The 24,632-nt window shown below is 42.1% G+C and overlaps 1 protein-coding gene across 1 annotated transcript in view; it reads left to right on the forward strand.

Annotated features, from left to right (window-relative positions):
• LOC124795897 (granzyme B-like) overlaps positions 1-24,632 on the forward strand; it is a 187,386-nt gene that overhangs the window by 126,182 nt on the left and 36,572 nt on the right. The window contains exon 4 of the mRNA XM_047259977.1: positions 3,907-4,084. Within this exon, the coding sequence (XP_047115933.1) occupies positions 3,907-4,084 (178 nt within the window). The remainder of the gene's footprint in view (positions 1-3,906; positions 4,085-24,632) is intronic.

A 24,632-nucleotide genomic window follows, 5' to 3' on the forward strand; every position in this document is an offset into this window, starting at 1 on the left:
TTCTGAGCTGCTCTTGGTTACGCAGACTGGTGTGAGGCTTTCCGTTGTCCTTGAGAAGGAGAAGTTCGTTTGCATTTTTGCGGGGACAAACACGCTGAAGCCGCTTCTTCAATTCGTGACAAAAAATAAAAACACCCACAGCCGTTCTTATGATTTTAATTTATTTTGTCGCTATCAGTTTCAACGCTTCATTGCATCATCTTCAGGCCTGTATGCATAAAACATTAAAGATAGCATTATCAGTTTATCCATCAAGTTACATAGAACCAGATTAAAACAGAATGAGAACAACGGTAAGACTCTACAATGAATTTACATCCAACATCTGACAGAAAGAACAGAGACATCCATTGTCACATACCTAAAATGTACCATCGCGAATTTCCACTCAATACATTGTACAATTATACTATCTATTAAAACTTCTTTCAATACTATTCATATTTTTTTTTATTTCACAGTCGGACATGCATTATCCGCACAATCCTGGAATAACTTACTGTAAGACAAAATAACTGTAAAAGGTGATGAATGGAAGGAAACAATACCTCACAAAGAAGTAAAAAGAAGGAACATGACCTATGTATCAAAGTATAAAATGCTTAGATACACACATATCAGGGGCATACACTATGTCATACCTATATAATGAACGCCCAAGACATGTGGTATAAACTGGATGCAGGACCCACATATTACACGTCCTTGTTTCGCACTGGAGGAAGCCCATAGAATGGAATGGAGATTACGAGGAATAATAGGCTGTGTAGATAAAGCAGCATTCTTTCGTGTGTATAATTCTCATTATGTTCAGTAAAGAGTCGTTGAAGAAAAAAATGCGGTGGATTACTTTCTGGACAACACTTGCAAAAAGACACTAATCGCGTTTGTGAAGGAAGCGACAGATACGAGGTAACGCCTGATAGATATGCAGCACATCCAACGTACAGGTAACGCAGGTACAACATTAGCTGACAAAAGGAACTAGGAACACTACCGTAGTTTTCAATTACTTATGCTAATTTAAGCAGCCTACAGTAACTTTATAACTGCCAGCCGATGTGCCCGAGAGGTTCTAGGCGCTTCAGTCTGGAACCGCGCGACCGCTACGGTCGCAGGTTCGAATCCTGTCTCGAGCATGGATGTGTGTGATGTCCTTAGGTTAGTTAGGTTTAAGTAGTTCTAAGTTCTAGGGGACTGATGAGCTCCGATGTTAAGTTCCATAGTGTTCAGAGCCATTTGAACCATTTTTTTAACTTTATAACTATTAATTAGCATCACAAACAGCTCGAATAGAACGTATGAAAGACGCCCACAAGGAAACTGTTCATGATGCAAACATTCATATGCGAATGCATCATATACCGTGTACTACCATTAAACAATCACACACAGGGATACTAAGTAGCCCGCAAGGATGCAGTGTATCATGAAGCATGACAATGTTACCTTTAATGTTTTATACATACGGGCCTGAAGATTTCGCAAAGAAGCGTTGAAACTGTTAGCGACAAAATAAATTAAAATCATAAGGACGACTGTAGGTGTTTTTATTTTTTGTCACGACAGTAAACGGCCGTCGTCCCAGAGACCTCCTGCTAAAAGGATGGACATACAAAAGGTTCTTCAATTTCCTGAGGGTAGTGCAACACACTTCCCAACTGATCGTTGCGCCATGAGGGAGGACATCAAACAGAATAACTTTCTCGGAGTCCCAGAAGACCATCCCCATCATTTTAGCGGCTGAGTGTGCAGCTTTGAACTTTTTTTTCGAATGCGACGCCACTCCGTGGATTGCCGTTTGTCTTTTTTTCGCTTCAAAGTGATGAACCCATGTTTCATCGCCTGTATTGATGTTCGATAAAAAATTGTCATGATCAGCCTTGTAAGATGCAAGCAGTTCCGCACACATGGTGCTTCAGTCTTTGTTTGCTCTTTTTGGACTTCAGCTAGGCCACCTTTGAATACCGCAACTGGTGGACGAGTGTATCAGCACTGCCTCAAGAGACATTCAGTTGTGCATCGAGGTGTTTGACTGTGATCTGTCGACCACCTCCAATGAGAGTATCCGCACATTCCAAAATTGCCGGAGTCGCAACTGTGCACAGCCGGCCAGCAGGCGGGAGATGGGGCAGGTTTGCGCGACTTTGTTGCCATAATGACAGACCCGCCGTGTTTTAATTCACTGCCAGGGCTCCGTAGACATTCTGTAAACACCTATAAATATCTGGTTTCCCACCAAAAGAAACTTAATTGCAGCTTTCGGCGGCGCGGTTCCATCCGTCCCTTTACGACGAACCTGCACCTACCTGCGAACGTTGTCTCAGCAGATCATCAGTAGGGAAGCCGAGCGAAACCTCCTGTACTTCGACGTGAACCAGGCTGCAATTAAAGTCACTAAATCTACGTTTCGGGAGAAAGTTTTCACACGAAATGAAAGGCTGGAAATTTTGTCCTTAATTAATATATACTGAAACTAAAGTGAACAAGTATCACTGCCAAGCCCGTGCTAGTCTTAACGCAGTCACTCACCATCCCTTTCACTCACGTTAGCAAGTTTACGGTATTGCATTTCCCGAAAACGTAATAGCTACAAAAATGCGTATTGTTTTTGGTTGAGAATGTTCGCCAAATATTAAGTCTGTCGGTACCTAATGCAGTCACAGTTTTTAGCCACCGACCTGCTCAATACGCCACGCGGAATATATGTCTTTTCTCGTCACAAAATTCACTTATAAACTCCGAAATTTCTACACACCCATCGGAATAATTATGCCGTCACTTTACCACACTTTTGATGTATGAAACACTGCTAGATCCGGCAACTTATTATTTCCATCGGAGCTACTATTACACACGTCCGAACTCTTTCATGGCTAGGCTCCGACTCTTCTCTAGAATATTCTAAGTCTTCTCTACCAGCAGAGAAAGGTGCTCGAAGAATATTGCTTTACCATTGGTCACTTTACTCAACAGCCAACAGCAAAACAACCTTCTCCCGCGTCAGTCCGCGCTTTTAATCAATAACCAATCGCAAAATAGTAAACCTAACGACTGCAATTTTTAACGACGTATGCTGAAGTTTTGTTTATGCATAAAGTTATTTACTATGGTTATTTATACCTGAATTAACTTTCCCTTTACCATAAAGTTACTTTACAAATATATTCTACAAAAATCCCCTTTGTCCACATCCATACTTCTTCGAAATGTTCCCACACTAAACCCCACTACATAACTCGTTAAACAATTATCTTCATATTAAACTTAAAGCACACTCACTCATCATTGACACTGCTAAAACACATTTATAACATTTTACATACACAAAAAGACACAATAACACTTTATGAAAATACTAGAACAGTTTATGAAAAACATTCAATTACTTTAGTGCACTCTAGTGGGCACAATCGAAACTAAATCAGTCCCCTATCCAGTATTGTCCTCTATCGGCTGATACATAAACTATGTGCGCGTCCAGTCTCAGGTCACCATCTGTCACTATCCAGCTCTGAGACACATCTCCCACTACCGCCTCGAAGGCAGGATCGGTATACGGCGCTACGCCTCTAGCTCTATGCTTGGAAGGCACCTCCATCACAGACGCCATATGAAGGCTACGCTTAGCGCCACCGCTTATCGGAGCTTCATGAATATATAGAGGAAGAAGCGGGGATATTGCAGTATGTCTTACAACAAATTCCGCTTTTGTCAACCGAATTGGCCGAAAGGAAGTGTTGAGTTACTTATTGAACGCCCCTTGTAAGTTCAGTCTAGGCCTTTTGTGGTGTTCGTGAAATTGGTAAACGTACTTACGGCGCAGTACAGCTGCGCTGCAAGGCGCTGGGAGCCTGTGGCGAGTGTTAGCGAGTCTCAGAGGGTGGGGCGTGTGTCGTGCCGTAGGCTGGGTCCGGAGTGGCGCGACACATGCTTCATACTGGGCTACGGCGTCTCCTCTCCCGTGCAGAACGACAGCCACGTCGCGCGCTACATGGTGCAGCGCGTCTGGACGCGGATCGGCTGCGTGGATGACCCTCCTTATGAATCCTACTTGTGCGCCGTCAAGGACGTCTTCAACAAGGCCAGTAAAGCGGAAACGAGGTTTCTGTTCATTTGCTTGGAACTACGGGACGTTATACACTGATGAGCCAAAGCATTATGACCACCTGCTTAATAGCGAGTTGGCCCACCTCTTGAGTGCAATGCATCTGTGATTCTATGTGCCATGGACTCTACAAGTCTTTGGTACGTTTCTGGAGGTACCGGATGGTTATAGTCAAAGTACAGCTACTCACGGGCTGTAATTATCGTATGGTAGTAAAACTTGGAAGATATACTGATGCGTTAATGCGGAACCGATTCACAGGGAAAAGAATTAGTTCCAATTTTGGCCACCAGGTGCAGTTCTGGCGCTCTACAACATCTCGTCCACACATCTTCAGTACTCATATTGAACAAACTGTGTAAACTCTGGTTAATAGTAAAATCATCATTATGACTTTCTCACTTGTTTGATCTTTGCTGCCCACACTGCATTACTAATCCACTACATATGTAAACATTTCTATACGTCTTTCGTGAATTCATAGCGACAGAGATGCTCCTGGTTGCCAAAATTGAGACTAATTTTTTTCCAGAGTAAATCGGTTCTGGATTAACACATTCGAATATGTACCGAGTTAAGCTGCCATACAATAGGAACCGATGACCTCGCTGTTTGCCTCCCCACATCCACCCCTCACTCCCCAATCAGGCAACCACACAATAGCTACATCCCACACTGAACCTCTGTGAGTAACTGCACTTCAATTATAGCCATCCAGTATGTGGAAGCAGACGCCTACGCTCAGTTAACGCTATTCCCGTAAATTATGGTCCGTTATTTTGCAGGCGCAGTGCTGGCGCCCGACAGCATCACAGATGTGTAGCATCGGCTTCAGATCAGCTGAGTTTAGCTGCCAAGGCATCGATGTGAGTTCAGTTTCATTCTCCACAAACTACTGTATCACGATTCTGGCCTTCTGATACAAACTGTAGTCTTACTGGAAGACGCCATCACCGTCGGGGAAGACAGCAACCGTGGATGGAAACGGGTGGTCCGAATTATGTTCACTTACTCCACAATCGTCACGGGGCCTTCGATTACTACCACAGACCTTGTTCACGCCCAGGTGAATGATCCCCATTGCATAGTACAGCCCCCACTGTTCTGTGTTTATACACTACTGGTCATTACAATTGCTACACGAAGAAGTAATGCAGGTGATAAACGCGTTTTCATAGGACAAATATATTATACTAGAACTGACATGTGATTACATTTTCACGCAATTTGGGTGCATAGATCCTGAGAAATCAGTACCCACAACAACCACCTCTGGCCGTAATAACGGCCTTGATACGCCTGGGCATTGAGTCAAACAGAACTTGGATAGTGTGTACAGGTACAGCTGCCCATGTAGCTTCAACACGATACCACAGTTCCTCAAGAGTAGTGACTGGCGTATTGTGACGAGCCAGTTGTTCGGCCACCATTGACCAGACGTTTTCAGTTGGTGAGATATCTGGAGAATGTGGTGGCCAGGGCAGCAGTCGAACATTTTTTGTATCCAGAAATGCCCGTACAGGACCTGCAACATACGGTCGTGCATTATCCTGCTGAAATGTAGGGTTTCGCAGGGATCGAATGAAGGGTAGAGCCATGGGTCGTAATACATCTGAAATGTAACGTCCAATGTTCAAAGTGCCGTCACTGCGAACGAGAGGTGACCGAGACGTGTAACCAATGGCACCCCATACCATCACGCCAGGTGATACGCCAGTATGGCGATGACGAATACACGCTTCCAATGTGAGTTCACCACGATGTCGCCAAACACGGATGCGACCATCATGCTGCTGTAAACAGAACCTGCGTTCGTCCGAAAAAATGACGTTTTGCCATTCGTGCAGCCAGGTTCGTCGTTGAGTACACCATCGTAGGCGCTCCTGTCTGTGATGCAGCGTCAAGGGTAACCGCAGCCATGGTCTCCGAGCTGATAGTCCATGCTGCTGCAAACGTCGTCGAACTGTTCGTGCAGATGGATTTTTTCTTGTAAACGTCCCCATCTGTTGACTCATGGATCGAGACGTGGCTGCACTATCCGTTGCAGCCGTGCGGATAAGATGTCTGTCATCTCGACTGCTAGTGATACGAGGCCGTTGGGATCCAGTACGGCGTTCCGTATTACCCTCCTGAAACCACCGATTCCATATTCTGCTAACAGTCATTGGATCTCGACCAACGCGAACAGCAATGTCGCGATACGATAAACCGCAATCGCGATAGGCTACAATCCGACATTTATCAAAGTCGGAAACGTGATGGTGGGCATTTCTCCTCCTTACATGAGGCATCACAACAACGTTTCACAAGGCAACGTCGGTCACCTGCTGTTTGTGAATGAGAAATCGGTTGGAAACTTTCCTCATGTCAGCACGTTGTAGGTGTCGCCACCGGCGCCAACCTTGTGTGAATGCTCTGAAAAGCTAATCATTTGCATATCACAGCATCTTCTTCCTGTCGGTTAAATTTCGCGTCTGTAGCACGTCATCTTCGTGGTGCAGCAATTTTAATGGCCAGTAATGTATTTAGAGCTACTGTTAGCCTGGATGACAGTGTATCCAGACGGGTTTACGTAACTCATAGAACAAGAAGCCTGATTCATATGTACAAGCGACATTTTTTCATTAATTTATGGTCCAGTTTCAATGATCCCACGTCCGCTGCTGTCGTAATCGATGCTCTTGTTGGGTCGACAAGGGAACATGTGAGGATCAACTGCTGTGAAACCATATGTTTAGCAATGGCCGCTGACCAGTAAGTTCCTAAATGCTTTTTTCGTGACTGCACCAGTATTGCACTTTGTCACCAGATCTGCCGTGTCCCGCTGTAGTTTAGTCTCCAGCCTCCACCTTCTGTAAGGAGGCGTGGTCGCCAACACCTTGTAGTCTATTCGTGGTTTCACCGTCCTTCAGCTACTTCCCATAGATGCTCACGACAGTAGCACGCAGACAGCCGACCAACTTCGTCGCAGCCGACCAACTTCGTCGATCCAAGATGCTCTTTCTTAGGCACCGGCCATAATAATACGCTCTTTGTGAAAGTCGTATATATTAGTGAATTCTCCCACTTGTGGCCCGTATCGTCGACGTAATGATTCCCCAGTCATCTCTACTTTACTTAAGTTCTTTCCTTAGCTCAGCATATGCCCATAACCCTATCAGGCAGTATTCGATCTCACGGTGGGCAGTGGTCATAATGTTTTAGCTCAATAATGTATCTCTCACATGAATAAATATAGAAACTTGGTGTGCATACAGGATTATATGAATATTATAAGTTGACCTGTTTATAGCCCTTGTTAGTGGTGGGTATCTTTAATTGGATACTTGAGTTAATTAAATTACTTTGAACCTATGATACTTGATACAAGTAAATCATCATTCATCAAATCAATGATTAAACAATGCATTTTACTACTAAATCAAAAAATTGATTTCAGTGAATAAAATGTATTGCCCGTAAGTAATCAAATTTCACAGAGAATGGATTTAACTATAACTGAAATCAGTAAACCAACGAAACTTCCTCGCAATTAAAACTCTGGACTCAAACTCGGGACGTCCACTTTCCATTGGTAAGTGCTCTACTGGTTGAGTTACGCTATCCCCACAGATTCGCTTCCGCCAGTACATATCTCCTACCTTCCAAACTTCATAGACGTTCTTCTGCGTACCTTGCAAGGCTAGCAATCCTGGAAGAAAGGGTTCTGCCATGACACGGCTTAATCACAGAATGATGGATGTTTCCAAAATGAATCTTTGACTGTGCAGTGGAGTTGGCGCTGATATGAAACTTCCTGGCAGATTAAAACCGTTTGCTTGAGAGCAGGCCTTCCCAACGTGTGGTCTGCGGACCCCTTAGGAGTCCGCCGGCTCTTTCTAGGGGTCCGCGGCCACCCTTCACCAAATCGTGTAAAATAATGAGTAAAATTATTGAATAAAAATGTGAAAATCAAATTCATCACTTTTTTTTTCTTGTGGAAGAAACGTGTACTTTTACTTCAGGTCGTATTCCCAAGCAGCTTTTGCGGTTCCTAAGTGAGAACGCATACACAGTTTAGTGCCGGAGAATGCGGCTTCTCTGATCGCCTGTTTCGTAACAATACGGTGGTCGTTTGTGCGCCGGCTCACGGCGATAGATGCGCTGAAACCTTTTACGCATGCGCGGAGCGAGGTTTGTCGACCAATCACAGAACTCGCTGCCACGTATGCGGCCCCAGGCATCATTAAACGTTAAGCTTGCTTTGTCAGTGCACTACCTATTTCATAAGTCGATTTTTGACCTTCAAGTTGTTTTCATTCATCTCTAAACCAAAGTCTATTGATACTTCCGAGGGGGGAGGGGGGGGGGGTGTCATTGGGAACATGGAACTTGTATTAAGAAGCTTTCAGTCCCCATGGATTTTCGACTGAAGAAGGGGTCCACCAGTTGAAAAGGTTGGGAAGCCCTGCTCTGGAGCACTTTCCCACGAAAGGCTAATGTACCGAGGTCGAGTCTCCGTCCAATATTTTTTAACTGCCAGGAAGTTTCATATCAACACACATGGAACTGCAATGTGAAAGATTCATTCTGAAGAAACTAACGTCTTGGCAAGCTTGGATAAAGGATCTGAAATGATAATTGAAAGTTAATCAATATCTGAACAAAACGTTTATTTTAACAGAGGTCGAATGGTGACTGCTGCAGGTTAATACAGAGAGACAGAAAATACTACAGAAGGATAAGCGTGTGCATATATTGCCACGGTTGAAAGCATGTACTTCTATCTGCAAATAAGTCTTTGAAATGAAGATTGGAATCACTGAACATCGTTGCAAAAACTTCGTCTTTCTCCACAGTTTGCTTCGCAGTTGTGGCTGGATCTCACCATACTTACAGTCAGCATGTGGCGGCTGAAATCAGTCACGGGATTGGCAACAACAACTCGTCTCTGCCTCGGTCTAAGTTCAACTCCACTTTATGTGGGCCTCTCGTCCCTGATGAGCAGAAGTTTCGAGAATGAGGACTGGAAGTGAAGCCTAGAAGCGCAGAAGTTGAAATCTCAAAGAGATGTGACTATCTGCAGAGCGCTACCGACAAGAAAAAATTTGAGTTGTTTGTTTTTCGGCGTTGCGTAATTTTGATTGGTTGAATACCAATTATTGTGACTGCCGATCAGTAGGATTTTGTCTTGAAGATGCTTGCCTCCCTTCTTAACTCGAATTTCATGTGGTTAACCAATTAAAAAACTTGTGAGTTCTGGGGATCCAAAATGTGTACCGTTTACTCCCTCACTCTGCCCACCTTCGCTCACTGGCCAATGCGAATGGATCCCTGTAAGCACTGTTACGCTCTCTGCTTCTCCTCTTAGATTATTTATGTGAACCACTAAGAGCAGTCTTTACATTTCTTTAGTCATTCACTCTGGCGTCACCCGGGTGGATGTCAGCTTGTCGCGCACTGTAAAGAAGTCCCAACTTCCTGTTCCCGTTCCACTTATAAGATGTTATCTTAACAATCATTATTTTTCGCCGAAGTTTGACTTCCCCGCTGGTTCTCTCTACAATAGCAGTTCTTCCGGGGCTCTGGCCACTAAGCGGCACGCACCCCGTGGAAAAGGCTTGCTATAAACCTCTGTTGTCCAGCACATCCCGTAGATGTACTACATATTTCTGGCTCCATGATCGATGCCAGTGCGACTTTCTTTTCTTACACCCACTCGACTAAACATAGCCCTGGCCGACTTTTACCTGCCTCACATTTCCTGTCACGCTGGGAGGCAAGGGGCGATTCTGCGAACAGTGCTGCTGGACTGGACTCGGACTTGCTGGAGTTTTACTATTGCCTGAGTCGAGTCCCTCATCGTCAGCAGTGTTCATCCTGCTTCCAGTGGTCCCTCATTTATCTATGAATGCAATTTAACATAGGAACCCAAAATATAAGTAGTTATGTGTTGGCAATCACTACTAATAATTCAAATGTCTGATGGTCTGCTTAATAAGAACGACAAGAAACACATTTCAAAGTACTTGAACAGTCAGCATAAAAATTTCAGCTCCGGCACTAGCAGTTTTTAGTATCAGTGGGCAAAGTTCAAGAGCGTTGCACAATATGCTTGAATCAAGTATTATAATACTAACGTACCATGAAACACGCTAATGTTACCCTCTGAGAGGATTTCAAAGTACGACCGTGCGTGAGTCTATTGGAAAAGGGCATTGGACTATAATTTCGAATTTTGTGAAGTTAACAGTAAAACCAAACAGGCCTTAACCATGGGAGTTAACAGAAGTGGTAAAATTATAAGTGAATGAAAAAAAAAAAAACGAACGGTCGCCAACCTAATTAAGCACATTAATTTGGAAATATGAATTTGAGAAAACTGGATATTAGTTATTGAATTTACTTTTGTTGAGATTTGCCATTGAATAGCAAACAGGATACGAACTGACACTGAGTGTAGCAGCAGTTACCATTAACATACACACAAGTAAATTATGGGGAGCAAAATTGCACCGAGCTCATACTAATGACGGCCACAATCAATAGCATTACTTAAACTACTGAAACATCATTGCATGAAGTGTAGAACTACTTTAGGACATGTGACTGACATGAATAACACAAATAAAGATAAATAATATCTTAAATAAACTGTTTAAACTCCTCTGCATATAGCAATTTTCCTTAGTAACAGTAATAGTTAATTTTTTTCTTAATAGGAGGAGAATATGATAGGTACGCATAAACTCGTATACTTTCACTACCCAAGATTCTTTTGTTATTGCAAAAGCAAAAAACTATCTCTAAAAGCTAATCATTCACTTAAATTATTTTGCAGGGTATTAAAGTGCAACACTGGACTTAATTAACTTCAAAAGGAACCATTCATGATGGGTACCAGAACTACACTATCTTTGATAATCTGCGTAACTTTACTTCTAATAGTACTACCGCAAATCGGTTCATTAAAGATTTATATGTACTTGTACTTTAATCACCTGTGAAGCAAGTATTCGTGGCAATAATATTTACACAATCTTCCACTGTAATCGTACATAACTATATTTTATAATAAACTAAGGATATTTTTTCAAAAGCCTAACCAACTTCATTTTTATGGTTTTAACTTTTAAATAATTAAGGTTCTCACTTTCCTATTGATTGACCTTTGAATTTTTATACTTAAACTTCCTACCTTAACAATTTCACTTGTAGTAGTCCATAAACAAAGTATCCAAATTTTACTCTTACTTTAACTTTGGCACTCCTTTTACTTTAGACAAAATATCACTTTTAAACGCATGAATTGTTCATTTCAATAAGGATATTCGTTTTTCCCCCCCATGAAACATAGACCTTGCCGTTGGTGGTGAGGCTTGCGTGCCTCAGCGATACAGATAGCCATACCATAGGTGCAACCACAACGGAGGGGTATCTGTTGAGAGGCCAGACAAACGCGTGGTTCCTGAAGAGGGGCAGCAGCCTTTTCAGTAGTTGCAGGGGCAACAGTCTGGATGATCGACTGATCTGGCCTTGTAACAATAACCAAAACGGCCTTGCTGTGCTGGTACTGCGAACGGCTGAAAGCAAGGGGAAACTACGGCCGTAATTTTTCCCGAGGGCACGCAGATTTACTGTATGGTTAAATGATGATGGCGTCCTCTTGGGTAAAATATTCTGGAGGTAAAATAGTCCCCCATTCGGAACTCCGGACGGGGACTACTCAGGAGGACGTCGTTATCAGAAGAAAGAAAACTGGCCTTCTACGGATCGGAGTGTGGAATGTCAGATCCCTTAATCGGCCAGGTAGGTTAGAAAGTTTAAAAAGGGAAATGGATAGGTTAAAGTTAGGTATAGTTGGAATTAGCGAAGTTCGGTGCGGGAGGAACAAGACTTCTGGTCAGGTGTATACAGGGTTATAAATACAAAATCAAATAGGGGTAATGCAGGAGTAGGTTTAATAATGAATAAAAAATAGGAGTGCGGGTAAGCTACTACAAACAGCATAGTGAACACATTATTGTGGCCAAGATAGACACGAAGCTCACGCCTAATACAGTAGTACAAGTTTATAAGCCAACTAGTTCCGCAGATGATGAAGAAACTGATGAAATGTATGATGAGATAAAAGAAATTATTCAGGTAGTGAAGGGAGACGAAAATTTAATAGTCATGGGTGACTGGAATTCGGTAGTAGGAAAAGGAAGAGAAGGAAAAGTAGTAGGTGAATATGGATTGCGGGTAAGAAATGAAAGAGGAAGTCGCCTGGTAGAATTTTGCACAGAGCATAACTTAATCAAAGCTAACACTTCGTTCAAGAATCATAAAAGAAGGTTGAATACATGGAAGAAACCTGGAGATACTGACAGGTTTGAGCTAGATTATATAATGGTAAGACAGAGATTTAGGAACCAGGTTTTAAATTGTAAGACATTTCCAGGGGCAGATGTGGACTCTGAACACAATCTATTGGTTATGAACTGTAGATTAAAACTAAAGAAACTGCCAAAAGGTGGCAATTTAAGGAGATGGGACCTGGATAAACTGACTAAACCAGAGGTTGTACAGAGTTTCATGGAGAGCATAAGGGAACATTTGACAAGAATGGGCGAAATAAATAAAGTAGAAGAAGAATGGATAGCTTTGAGGGATGAAGTAGTGTTCGCAGCAGAGGATCAAGTAGGTAAAAAGACGGGGACTAGTAGAAATCCTTGGGTAACAGAAGAAATATTGAATTTAATTGATGAAAGGAGAAAATATAAAAATGCAGTAAATGAAGCAGGCAAAAACGAATACAAACGTCTCAAAAATGAGATCGACTGGAAGTGCAAAATGGCTAAGCAGGGATGGCTAGAGGACAAATGTAAGGATGTAGAGGCTTATCTCACGAGGGGCAAGATAGATACTTCCTACAGAAAAATTAAAGAGACCTATGGAGGAAAGAGAACCACTTGTATGAATATCAAGAGCTCAGAAGGAAACCCAGTTTTAAGCAAAGAAGGGAGGGCAGAAAGGTGGAAGGAGTATATAGAGGGTCTATACAAGGGCAATGTTCTTGAGGGCAATATTATGGAAATGGAAGAGGATGTAGATGAAGATGAAATGGGAGATATGATACTGCGTGAAAAGTTATACAGAGCACTGAAAGGTCTAAGTCGAAACAAGGCCCCGGGAGTAGACTACATTCCATTAGAACTACTGGCAGCCTTCGAGAAGCCAGTCCTGACAAAACTCTACCATCTGGTGAGGAAAATATATGAGACAGGAGAAATACTCTCAGACTTCAAGAAGAATATAATAATCCCAATCCCAAAGAAAGCAGGTGTTGACAGATGTGAAAATTACCGAACTATCAGTTTAATAAGTCACTCCTGCAAAATAGTAAGGCGAATTCTTTACAGACGAATGGAAAAACTGGTAGAAGCCGACCTCGGGGAAGATCAGTTTGGATTACGTAGAAATGTTGCAACACGCGAGGCAACACTGACCATACGGCTTATCTTAGAAGCTAGATTAAGGAAAGGCAAACCTACGTTTCTAGCATTTGTAGACTTAGAGAAAGCTTTGACAATGTTGACTGGAATATTCTCTTTCAAATTCTGCAGGTGGCAGGGGTAAAATACAGGGAGCGAAATGCTATTTACAAATTGTACAGAAACCAGATGGCAGTTATAAGAGTCGAGGGACATGAAAGAGAAGCAGTGGTTGGGAAGGGAGTGATACAGGGTTGTAGCCTCTCCCCGATGTTATTCAATCTGTATATTGAGCAAGCAGTAAAGGAAACAAAAGAAAAATTCGGAGTAGGTATTAAAATCCATGGAGAAGAAATAAAAACTGTAAGATTTGCCGATGATATTGTAATTCTGTCAGAGACAGCAAAGGACTCGGAAGAGCAATTGAACGGAATGGACTGTGTCTTGAAAGGAGGATATAAGATGAACATCAACAAAAGCAAAACGAGGATAATGGAATGTAGTCGAGTTAACTCGGTTGATGCTGAAGGAATTAGGTTAGTTTTGCTATTTGAGGAGCAAAATAACTGATGATGGTCGAAGTAGAGAGGATATAAAATGTAGACTGGCAATGGCAAGGAAAGCGTTTCTGAAGAAGAGAAATTTGTTAACATCGAGTATTTGTATGGAGTGTAGCCATGTATGGAAGTGAAACATGGACGATAAATAGTCTGGACAAGAAGAGAATAGAATCTTTTGAAATGTGGTGCTACAGAAGAATCCTGAAGATTAAATGGATAGATCACATAACTAATGAGGAGGTATTGAACAGAATTGGGGAAAAGAGGAGTATGTGGCACAACTTGACTAGAAGAAGTGATCGGATGGTTGGACATGTTCTGAGGCAACATGGGATCACCAATTTAGTATTGGAGGGCAGCGTGGAGCGTAAAAATCGTAGTGGGAGGCCAAGAGATGAATACACTACGCAAATTCAGAAGGATGTAGGCTGCAGTACGTACTGGGAGATGAAGCAGCTTGCACAGGATAGGGTAGCATGGAGAGCTGCATCAAACCAGTCTCATGACTGAAGACCACAACAACAACATTCGTTTTTAGTAGCACTGAGGTGTGAGGACCCTGAGTAGGTTCGTGATCAGGATTGAAGTTATGGTTCGAACACGAATTGACGTTTTATGTAATTATTATTGAAAAAACACACAGATTAGGTCCATATTACGTTACTGAAAGTATGAAGTCTGTGAAGCAGTGGTGAAGATTAGTGGCAGGCGAAATGCGGGCTAACTGTACTCACGGCTCTTGATGTGCGAGTGCTGTATAAAAACTCTTCTTAGCTTCGGATTTTTAACATATTAGAACCATTATATTATTCCGTGAATACCAAGTAATAGCCAGATACACATCCGAGGCAAATCCCTTCTAATGCAGCTTCCAATTTCCTCTCTTAGCACCGTCGAGGTGTAACGTGCTAAGTCTAGGCACACTCTCCGTGCTGTTCACACATAGGAGCCTCTGAGTTCGACCGCCACACCCACCTATTACATCGCGCCATTCCACTTTCGTTGCGGAGGGACTTTCCTACAGTGTTTACATGTTACAAATACAAGTGCCCTAAGCACGTAAAGCTTTGAACAAACATACGTCTTTCGTAAACATATTCACATTACAATAATTTAAAATTTCAACATATTCTTTTGCTTTTTTCAGATATACATTACAAAACACTAATTTTCTTGTCATACCTCAAGGAGTTCAAACAAACCACACTTCATAAATTACAGATACACAGTTACTTAAAATAAACCTACTCCTAAGTACAGTATGTGCTGAGCAAACTTGTGGGCAATGGAAGAGGTGGACCGTGGTACGTCAGCCATGTTAGAAAGCTGCTATGAAAGAAAAAGAGAGCTTCAATGCAAATTTAAACGTAGACAAAGCCTCAGTGGTATTATGTTAAATCAGAAAACGGATAAAAGTCAACTGTCCTGACACTCTGCTATCATAACGGCACTGAACCTGAGAGTGACAGAGAAAAGTTCGAAGTGCGAGTACTAAACGTCTTTTTCCAAAACTGTTTCACAGACGAAGATTGCAATGTAGTACCTCCTTTGAATCGTCACAGTAACAGCAAAATGGTTGATATCGAAATACGTTACCATGGGAGGAAAAGATACGGAACTCCTTCGACAGAGCAACTTCACTGGACGTAACGGGATATCAGTGCGATTCTGTATAGACTATGCGAAAGAACTTGCCCCTCTTCTAGCAGCAAAGTATCGTAGGTCTCTGAAACAGCAAAGAGCTCCTAATGGTTGGAAAAAAGCGCAGGTCATTCCTGTTTTCAAGACGCACAAAACTATAGGCCTATATCTCTCATGTCGGTCTGTTATCAAATTTTGGAATACGTTTTTTGCTCGCATATTATATCTTTTCTCGAGACCAAAAATCTCATCTGTAAGAATCAAGAAGAGTTCCGAAGACAAAGATCGTGTGAAACCCAGCTCGCTGTGTTCATCCACGACACCCAGAAAGCAGTAGATACCGACTCCAAAGTAACTGTGGCGAAACGCAGAAGGACCATGGAGAAACGCAGAAGGACCTATGGAGGACCGACCCATGATCCATGGAGTGGCCTCAACATAAAGCAGATGTAGCGTATTGTGTGTACATGGACGGAGAAACCTACTATTGTGTGATTACACGTTTGCAGAACAATCACAGGAAGCAGTTACTTCCATAACGTATTTTGTAGTATGCATACAGAGCAATTTAAAGTGAAGCGACCACATAACAGTAATCACAGGAGAGACAAATAGCAAACAGAGGTTCTTTGGAAGAATTTACGGGAAATGTAGTGTGTCAACAAAGAAGGTAGCATACAAAACCTTTGTTCGACCGATACATGTGTACTGCTTGCCAATATGGGAGCCATACCAAATAAGATTGACAGAGGAAATAGAGAAGACCCAAAGAAAAGTACTACATTTCGCTGCTGGTACATTTACTAAGCCCGAAAGCATCACAGAGATGATCAGCCAAGTCGCTGCAAGAGAGGCATTCTGAATCAGAGTATGATATACTGTTACAGTTCTGAGGGAGTATGTTCGTAAAAGAGTCTACAAATATATTGCTTCGTGGTACGTATGTCTCGCGAAAAGACTATGAAGCAGTCTGTTTCCAGATAAATAAATTTTGGGTCTTCAAAATGAGTTTTAGCAAACTCTTAATGAAAACGGTAGATGTGGAGTTTTGATACGTCCAGGACACACATACTGACATAAACACGTTTCGTGACTGTATTGCAACATTCGCAATATATAGAGTGAGCCACAAAATCTTAGTGGAAGATGGTTGCTCATTTAAAACTTTGCTTGGCGATCGAGTGTCTCACTCCACGACCCCCTTTCCAATGACTGACTAATTTAGTATTGCAGCGTTTCCTGATATTTCCCATTGTCTTCTCAAAAAGCAAGTTATTCATTCATTTGTAAAAATCTTTGTCTAAAGCACAGGTCAAGAATGATATTTTATGGGTATTTAAGTACATATACTCCTACATCCAAGGGCACTGGTTGAATTTAATAATGCAGTTGACTCTTCTCAGTTCGAAGCCCAAACTGAGATATTGCTAGAGGTTCCTATAGTGTATGATACACCTCTATTTGGCACGTAGCATTCTCATGAGATTGTGATGGGAACCGTTTCGGAGAACTTAATACGCTGCGCATAGTGGCAGATTGAAGCGCGCATCATGTAAACTATTAGAAAATGCCAAGTCTGCTTCCAAAACATATCCTACACCACAGTCATCTGTAACATCTGAGAAACCCAAACTGTAGGATTCAGCATGTGTCAACTACCGATACCCTCCAATAGTGAAAGTTGTTGCATGACGATCCCATATAAATACTAACTTCCAAGTGCAGGATGTAACTTGAATCAATGGATGTTTTGTCATGCAATACATCCATTCATGAGTTATTTGGTTCAGTGGTCTATGAGCACTTTAACAAAGTCCCCCATGAATTCAGCACTAAAAAAACAACAGCACGACGACGAAGGTTGAAAGTTCGAGCTCAACAACTGAGAATAACACCCGATGTCAACCCAGCTATAGTGCAGCAGCAGGCAGTATCCGACTTGTATGTTTCGATGCAAGCACCCCTTAATTACTCGAAAATGTCTGCAAGGAAGTGTACGTATGTGTCCATGCGAAATTAGAGGTATTACACTCCTGCCAAAAACGCAACATGTGCTTATGTTTGGCGTCTGTTATTGCATTACCAGTAAGCTTAGCAGAGAATTCAGAGATACCAGCCAGTGCGGTTTCGGTGAGTGCACTCTATAATCCAGATATTCAAACAGGAAGACCCCTTTCTTCGTTTCAAAGAGAAACTTTCCATCATCAGGCCGTGCAGCTCGAGGGAGATGCATATCCTCCTTATACATGGTTTCAGTGCGTTTCTAATGCATTGCCCGCATGAATAATGGCGAATCCAGGAAGCACAGCATCAAATTCTTAGTTGTTCTCTTCAAAAACGAGATGTGTTTTTCTGTGCTTTCACGTACGACGTGAACATGGTCATTGTACAGCCCAAAACCGACCTAGTGCTAAGTAACGAAATGAGTATCATACCCACTCAAGCTGTGGAAGGAAGTGAGTACGTGGTATGGGAGACTATAATCTTGACTGCGTGAATTATTTACTGCACTCGAAATTTGCAGGTTAGATGGCAGTGATCCATAACAGGTTTTTGCGAATGGCAGCTCATAAATATAGCAGTCAATTGCTTTACTCTACTCAGATTTAACTTCCTGCAGAATAAAGGGTTGTTGATGCAATAGATATCATAAACTTACTCTGTAAGTACATGCAGCTCAGAGAGCAACCATTTTGATGGCTCTTCCCCCTCATATGATTTAAAATAAGTACGATTTGAGACATATGAATATACAACATGATACACGCGGAAAATAGTACATTGTTCAGTGAGAGTTGTATGTCAGACAGTGGAGTCACCTCCACAGTGTCATACAGGAATGAAATTGCATTCAGGGTCAGCACATACTGCAAAAGGTGCTCGCTCTTCGTGTAAAAAATTCGTAAATTTTAAGAGTTTTTGTGCCTCAGTAGGCATCTCTACACGTACTGGGTCCTAGGCAGAGCAATCTCTGAAATGCTTCACCAATTATTTCCTTGATCATGTGCATTCAGTTGAGAAGAAATTAGGTGGGACGTGGTTCTGATTCAGCAATTCAGCAGTAATGTTGCTTAGCTCCTTCAGGGATAAGCGACAAATTCGCCTAATTATATTTCGCGCTGACCTGTGAATTGGGAAAAGTGAAGACCTGTGTTGGGATGTTATAACTGAATAAGCAATGTGCCAGAAAATGTATTTCGTACAATAGCTTTCTACAAACTTGTAGTATATTCATGCTATCGGTATCTAAATATGTACTACTGTAATAGGATGGCGCTACGACAGATATGTAACAACAGAATTAAAAAATATATATATAATTTATTAATTATTTTTTGAATGTTCACGATAAATGTACTTAACTTTGTGATAGCTTGAGGTACGACATTTGAAGTCCTGTATCTAATACAGCTGAACGTAGCTAACTTAGTTGTCTCTGGCAATCTGTGAGTTGGCACTTCTACTGAAATTTAGTTGCAGAAAATTGTAGTTAACGGTTTCTGTTGCTCCGTAAATATCGACTGCTAAATTGGAACTACCATCACTATAGAAGAGATGGAACTGTAGTAGCTTCTGAATGGAACTGCCACAAATGTGCTCTGTAGTGTACCGTATTTTACAGACTGTAAGGCGCACTTTTTTCTTCGAAAAATTGCCTCCAAACTTCAGGTGCATCTTATACTCGAAATTAATACAGAAATGTCCTGTGTTCGATTTAAAATTCCCACCAGTGTTAAAAATGGCCATATATTCGGCGGTGCGGGAAACCTATCTCTATCTGGCAATACTGGATTCACTTGACAAGAGCAGTGCACCAATGCTATGAAAATGAGTTGCGGGGATTCACAAGCTTGCTAACACTGTCTCCCTACCGCCCCGCTATCACGAACCCACAGCATTGCAGACTACGGTGCCAGTGAACTGAACTTGAATTGAATATGATTTGTGTTATCGGTAACAGTGAGGTATTTTTGACAGTAGTTAGTTTCGTAATGGAAAAAATAAAAGGTTTTCATATGTTGTGGGATATAAATTGTAAGTAATAGCATGTTCAGAAGAAAATGTAAACAGAGCAGGTGAGCTGCATTTCAGCCCTCCACCAACAGAAAAAAACCATTCGCAATTGTCGGGCTAGTAAAGAAGAACTAAAACAAATGAGGAAGACTAAATGTGCAAATAGAGGACTGAATGCAAAATGGCCGAAACTAGAAAATGACATATTGAAATGGATTCAAGGACACCGTCAAAATGGTATCGGAATTAATACAAAAATCGTTCAAATAACGCTCGTAAGTCAACGCTACAGTGGACCTTAACAGACTTTTAAAAATTTTCAAATGTGTGTGAATTCCTAAGGGACCAAACTGCTGAGGTCATCGGTCTCTAGACTTACACTCTACTTAAACTAACTTATGCTAAGAACAACGCTCACACCGATGCCCGATGGAGGACTCGAACCTCCGGCGGGAGGAGCCACGCAGTCCGTGACATGATGCCTCAAATCACGTGGCCAATCTGCGCGGCCAGACATTAAAGGTGGGGTTGACTGGTGCTATAGGTTTATGAAGCGTCATGGGCCTAACATGCGAATCAAAACCAAAAGCTCTCAGAAAATTCCACAAGAGCATGAATGGAAAATATAATCTTACCATCGCTACATTATTCAGCGTCGAAAGCAAAACAGTGTGGAACTAAGCCAAATAACGAATATGGACGAAACTCCTCTGACATTTGATGTGCAGAGTAAGAGAACTGCCCAAACCTTCTGGAATGCTCCCAGGTGTTGTTATTCACGTACATGACAAGGGTTGGATGGAAAAAATATTTTTTATTTAAGACAACGGGTTTAGAAACTCTTAGCTGTCATCTTCAGGTCTTAAACATTTTTTTGTAGTAAAACATGTTCAGTTTACGTTTACATGCTTTACAACAAAAATGCTTAAGAGCTGAAGATGACAGCTAAGCCTGTTGAAACCGGTTGTCTTGAATTAAAAACATTTTGTGCTTTCTTGACTTTTGAATGGGTTTTAACAAATAAAACAGGTCGCCCTTCAGTGTTCTCATAAAGAGAAAATTCAATCAATATTTTACCAATTTAATTACGAGGATTCCTGGTATCCTTATCAAGCGGGCCTCTATGATTACAGACTCCACTACTGTGTCGGCTTGCTTCTCGTATATCGTTATGTAATTGCTTCACTGCGGGCAAAGTCTTCCAGGCGCTCTGACTGCGGTTGGAAGAGGAGAAATTCGCTGTCCTTTAACTGGATAAACTCACAGATCGGTGATCCCCCGCCCCCTCCCCCCATTTATCAGTTTACGTAGGCTGTTTTAACAGCCCTTACTTTGGACCAATGAGATGGTTCTCTCTCTGGAACTAGCGAGAGAGGTGTTGCACGGCCGAGGTTTGGTCAGTATTTCATGTCATGGTTGCAGTGTAGACGTCGGCCCTATGGTTCCTGGGTCTATAGCGCCGACAAACCCACCCAGGTTCTAGTCATTAATATCTTTTCCAGCAGTCACTGTTACTGTGTTGTTCGCATTTTGAATCAGTTTGGTAGTAGGTTAACTGATCTTTGGAGAAAATGCTTATCGACAGATGTTTATCGATCTCTAATGTCGCGTTTTTATATCATGTAGAGAGAATGATATCGTAACCTGTGTGAGCCTATGACTATGTATATAGGAGGTATTTATTTTTACTGCACTGTGGCCATTGCTGAGTATCATTTGTGTGCGGCAAGAATTTACACACTTCGTTTTACTTCCACATCTATTTAAGCCTCTTATAGTGATGTTGCACTGTAATACGGCGAGAATTATTCTCGTGTATACAATTAATATTGCAGGGTTTACTTTGTTTAGACATCGCAATTAGATCCCTTCAATCGATCTGGGAGCGCTACTGCCTAAAAATGGTGTTAGCCAAGCAACTTTTAAAAGCATGATGGTTGGGGGGAGGAGGGTGAGCTTGTTTCTGATTGGTCTAGAGAGAAAGAGGGACGGCAGCGGTGGGGATTATTTGGCGCTAAAAATGTTAGCAACGTTCACCTGAAAAAACATCGGCACGTCATGACAAGTTATGTTGTGGTGAGACGTCACCTCCTTGAATGAATGAGCATTATTAGTGCTAGTTACTGGGTCTCTCGCATTGGAGATGATTACCCATATATATATTTTTTAACAATGCAAAATAATCTGCTGTTGCTGGGGAGATGGTAAGGGGTATGTCAGGAAGACGTGTGGAGCTTCTCCGTTCACAGCCTGGTGGTCCCAACTGCTCAAGACGTTCCATACCTACCAGCATTATGCAGTGATTACAGGGGAGGAGTTCGTCGTAATCTATGTGTGTTTTTGAGCATTCTTTCATACTTCCACTGACAGGTTCTGTTTGCCATTATTACCACGGGCGGAAGATCGCTCAGTCAGAACTAATATAGTGGCCATGTTATCGAGCAGCGCAGAGAGGATTATTACGCAACTATTCCGGTCATTGCTGGATAGTGTGTCCACAACCATCCTCCAAGCAACTGTGTTCACGACTACACACCAGCACGTCGGAGTCTGAGGGGAGGGCTATCCTGCGGGCGAAATGCTTTTCGCTCGTGGTGTTGCAGATGTGGCTTAACTCTCTAGAGGCGTATTTTGTAGGGCTATGTTATAAATATGGTATCTTTTGTAAGAATCATCGGAATTTTACTATGATGTTACATGCTCCAATAATTTAGTGGGGGTTTATCTCTTGCAGTGTGGTAATGCCAATACATTACGTTTGGTTATAAACTGATAGTACCAAAAGAATTTTCTATGACATAACAGACATGACGTCCCTATTTCTACCAGTGTACTCTTCTCAACACTATGATGTCACACACACACTAGTAACGGAGTGGTAGCTTAGCAGTGATACATAACTCGAGATAATGGTGCATTCTGATAGGCTGAGAGCATCATGACGTCGACGTGAAGCTATTCGACATTGACGCGACGTCGTTACGCAACGTGTCGTATTAGTGATATTGTCACGTAACTCACGTAATTGGGTAACATGCGCACAATTTTGGAAAATATAGAATTATGAGAGCAATTACATATCTGTCTGGGTGTGTTGTCCGCTGGAGCATCTAATGACGAAATATTAATTTGTTATTAACAAATAGATACAACCTGCAACCTATCCATATAGTGCCCACTCAGGTGTCCTAGTTATAAAAGATGAAGTTGGAAGGGATGCTCCTCTATCAGTGATATCTAATTAGGGCATTTATTGCACTGTGATAGCCTGAGAGCATCATGACGTCGACGCGACGTCGGGAGCAGTGGGATGGATCTTGCATATGTCGACAGAATACATAAAACAGTGAAAAGTCCAGAAGAAAATACCAAAATGGGTGAGAAATACGTTAAATTGGGGAAAATACGAAAATACGGAAAAATTCGTAAAAATGAGAGTACTTACATAATTGCCTGGGCATGACCGTTGCTAGTGCCTCAAATGACATGATATTAAGATGGCATCAACAAACAGCGATAGCCTAGAACTCAAGTTAGGTGGCTTAACGTAACTGATTATCAATAAAGACGCAATGTGATCCTCTCTCTATGGTCCTCCGCTCTATAGTAACCCCACCCGCTGAGTTATAAAAGATGAAAGTGTGGAGGGGGTGCTTGATCCTCGTTGGTCCAGGGGGAGGGGTGCAGAGGGTAGGGGAGGTGAGAGGAGTGGAGGGGAGGGGAAGGTGCTGGTATTTCCCTGGGATGACCTTGACTAATTACCAGTGGTTCCCTGGAGGAGAAGGAGTGGTAATGACCTTGAGTATAAGTCGCCCAAGTGTGTAACCTGACACAGAATGTCATTACCTTATCAGCAGTTCCCACTATATACCAACTAGACTCTAGATTCTAGCATTTAGCAGTTAATCGCGATGAAGACGACCTCTGTAAAGCCGGTAGAAACGTCAGTGATATAGTTGTTTGTGTTCATAATGACGCTGCTTAACATCCAAAATGATTTTACTCAAATTACGCTGGCCGCAGAAGATGTCCTACTATCCTACAAGTAATCAGTTGAAACAGCTATCAAAAAGAAAAGAAAGTGGAGTAAAAGATCATGTCATGTCTCCGAACCTTGAACGATGTGTGAATACTTGAAACACCATGAATTTAGTCCTCTTTAACGAGTAGATGTCCTAATCAAACTACTCCACATCATTATATCAGTCTTCTGCATTGCATCACAATATTACCACCGCTGGACCAATGTTCACAGCAGTAAATGACTCGAAGCTGTAATGTTCACTGTAGTATAAAACACACTCTATCAACATCCATTTCCTCACTGTGAGGTCTATAAACAGACAACACATCACCACACTGATTGCAAGCTGCACACAAGAATCATCAATCGAAAGTGCACAATCTTGGAGCTATACTCAGGCATAGTTCACTGCTGCCGATGGTTTTGCTGGTGGCATCTCGACCTGCATGGCGGCCCTCTTCGTCGATTTGCACGGCATGGTAGGTGTGTCATGGGGTCGGATTATATAGATAAATCTCTTTGCTGCATCATGTCAGTAAAGAGGTCTATTACAATGGTTAACATCATGGGTTTCCTTGCAAGTGTGGTTAGGCATCACAGCCCACACATTAGACAGCAATCTCACGACACCAAAAAACGGATTGTCCACTGAGCGGTATCAAGACGTACTCTAGAAAAGAAAGTTCTCTCACGAGAAAGGGCTTGTTGTGGACCATGCATTGCCGTTCTTCATGGCAAGTAGCACATATCATTTCCACAAGGAGAAAATTTGTCATAATTGTGGAGGGTACGCAAAAAGCTTGTTGACACACTTGCTGTGCATGGTCATA

This window comes from Schistocerca piceifrons, chromosome 4, assembly GCF_021461385.2.
Source record: "Schistocerca piceifrons isolate TAMUIC-IGC-003096 chromosome 4, iqSchPice1.1, whole genome shotgun sequence".
Taxonomy (NCBI): Eukaryota; Metazoa; Arthropoda; class Insecta; order Orthoptera; family Acrididae; genus Schistocerca; species Schistocerca piceifrons.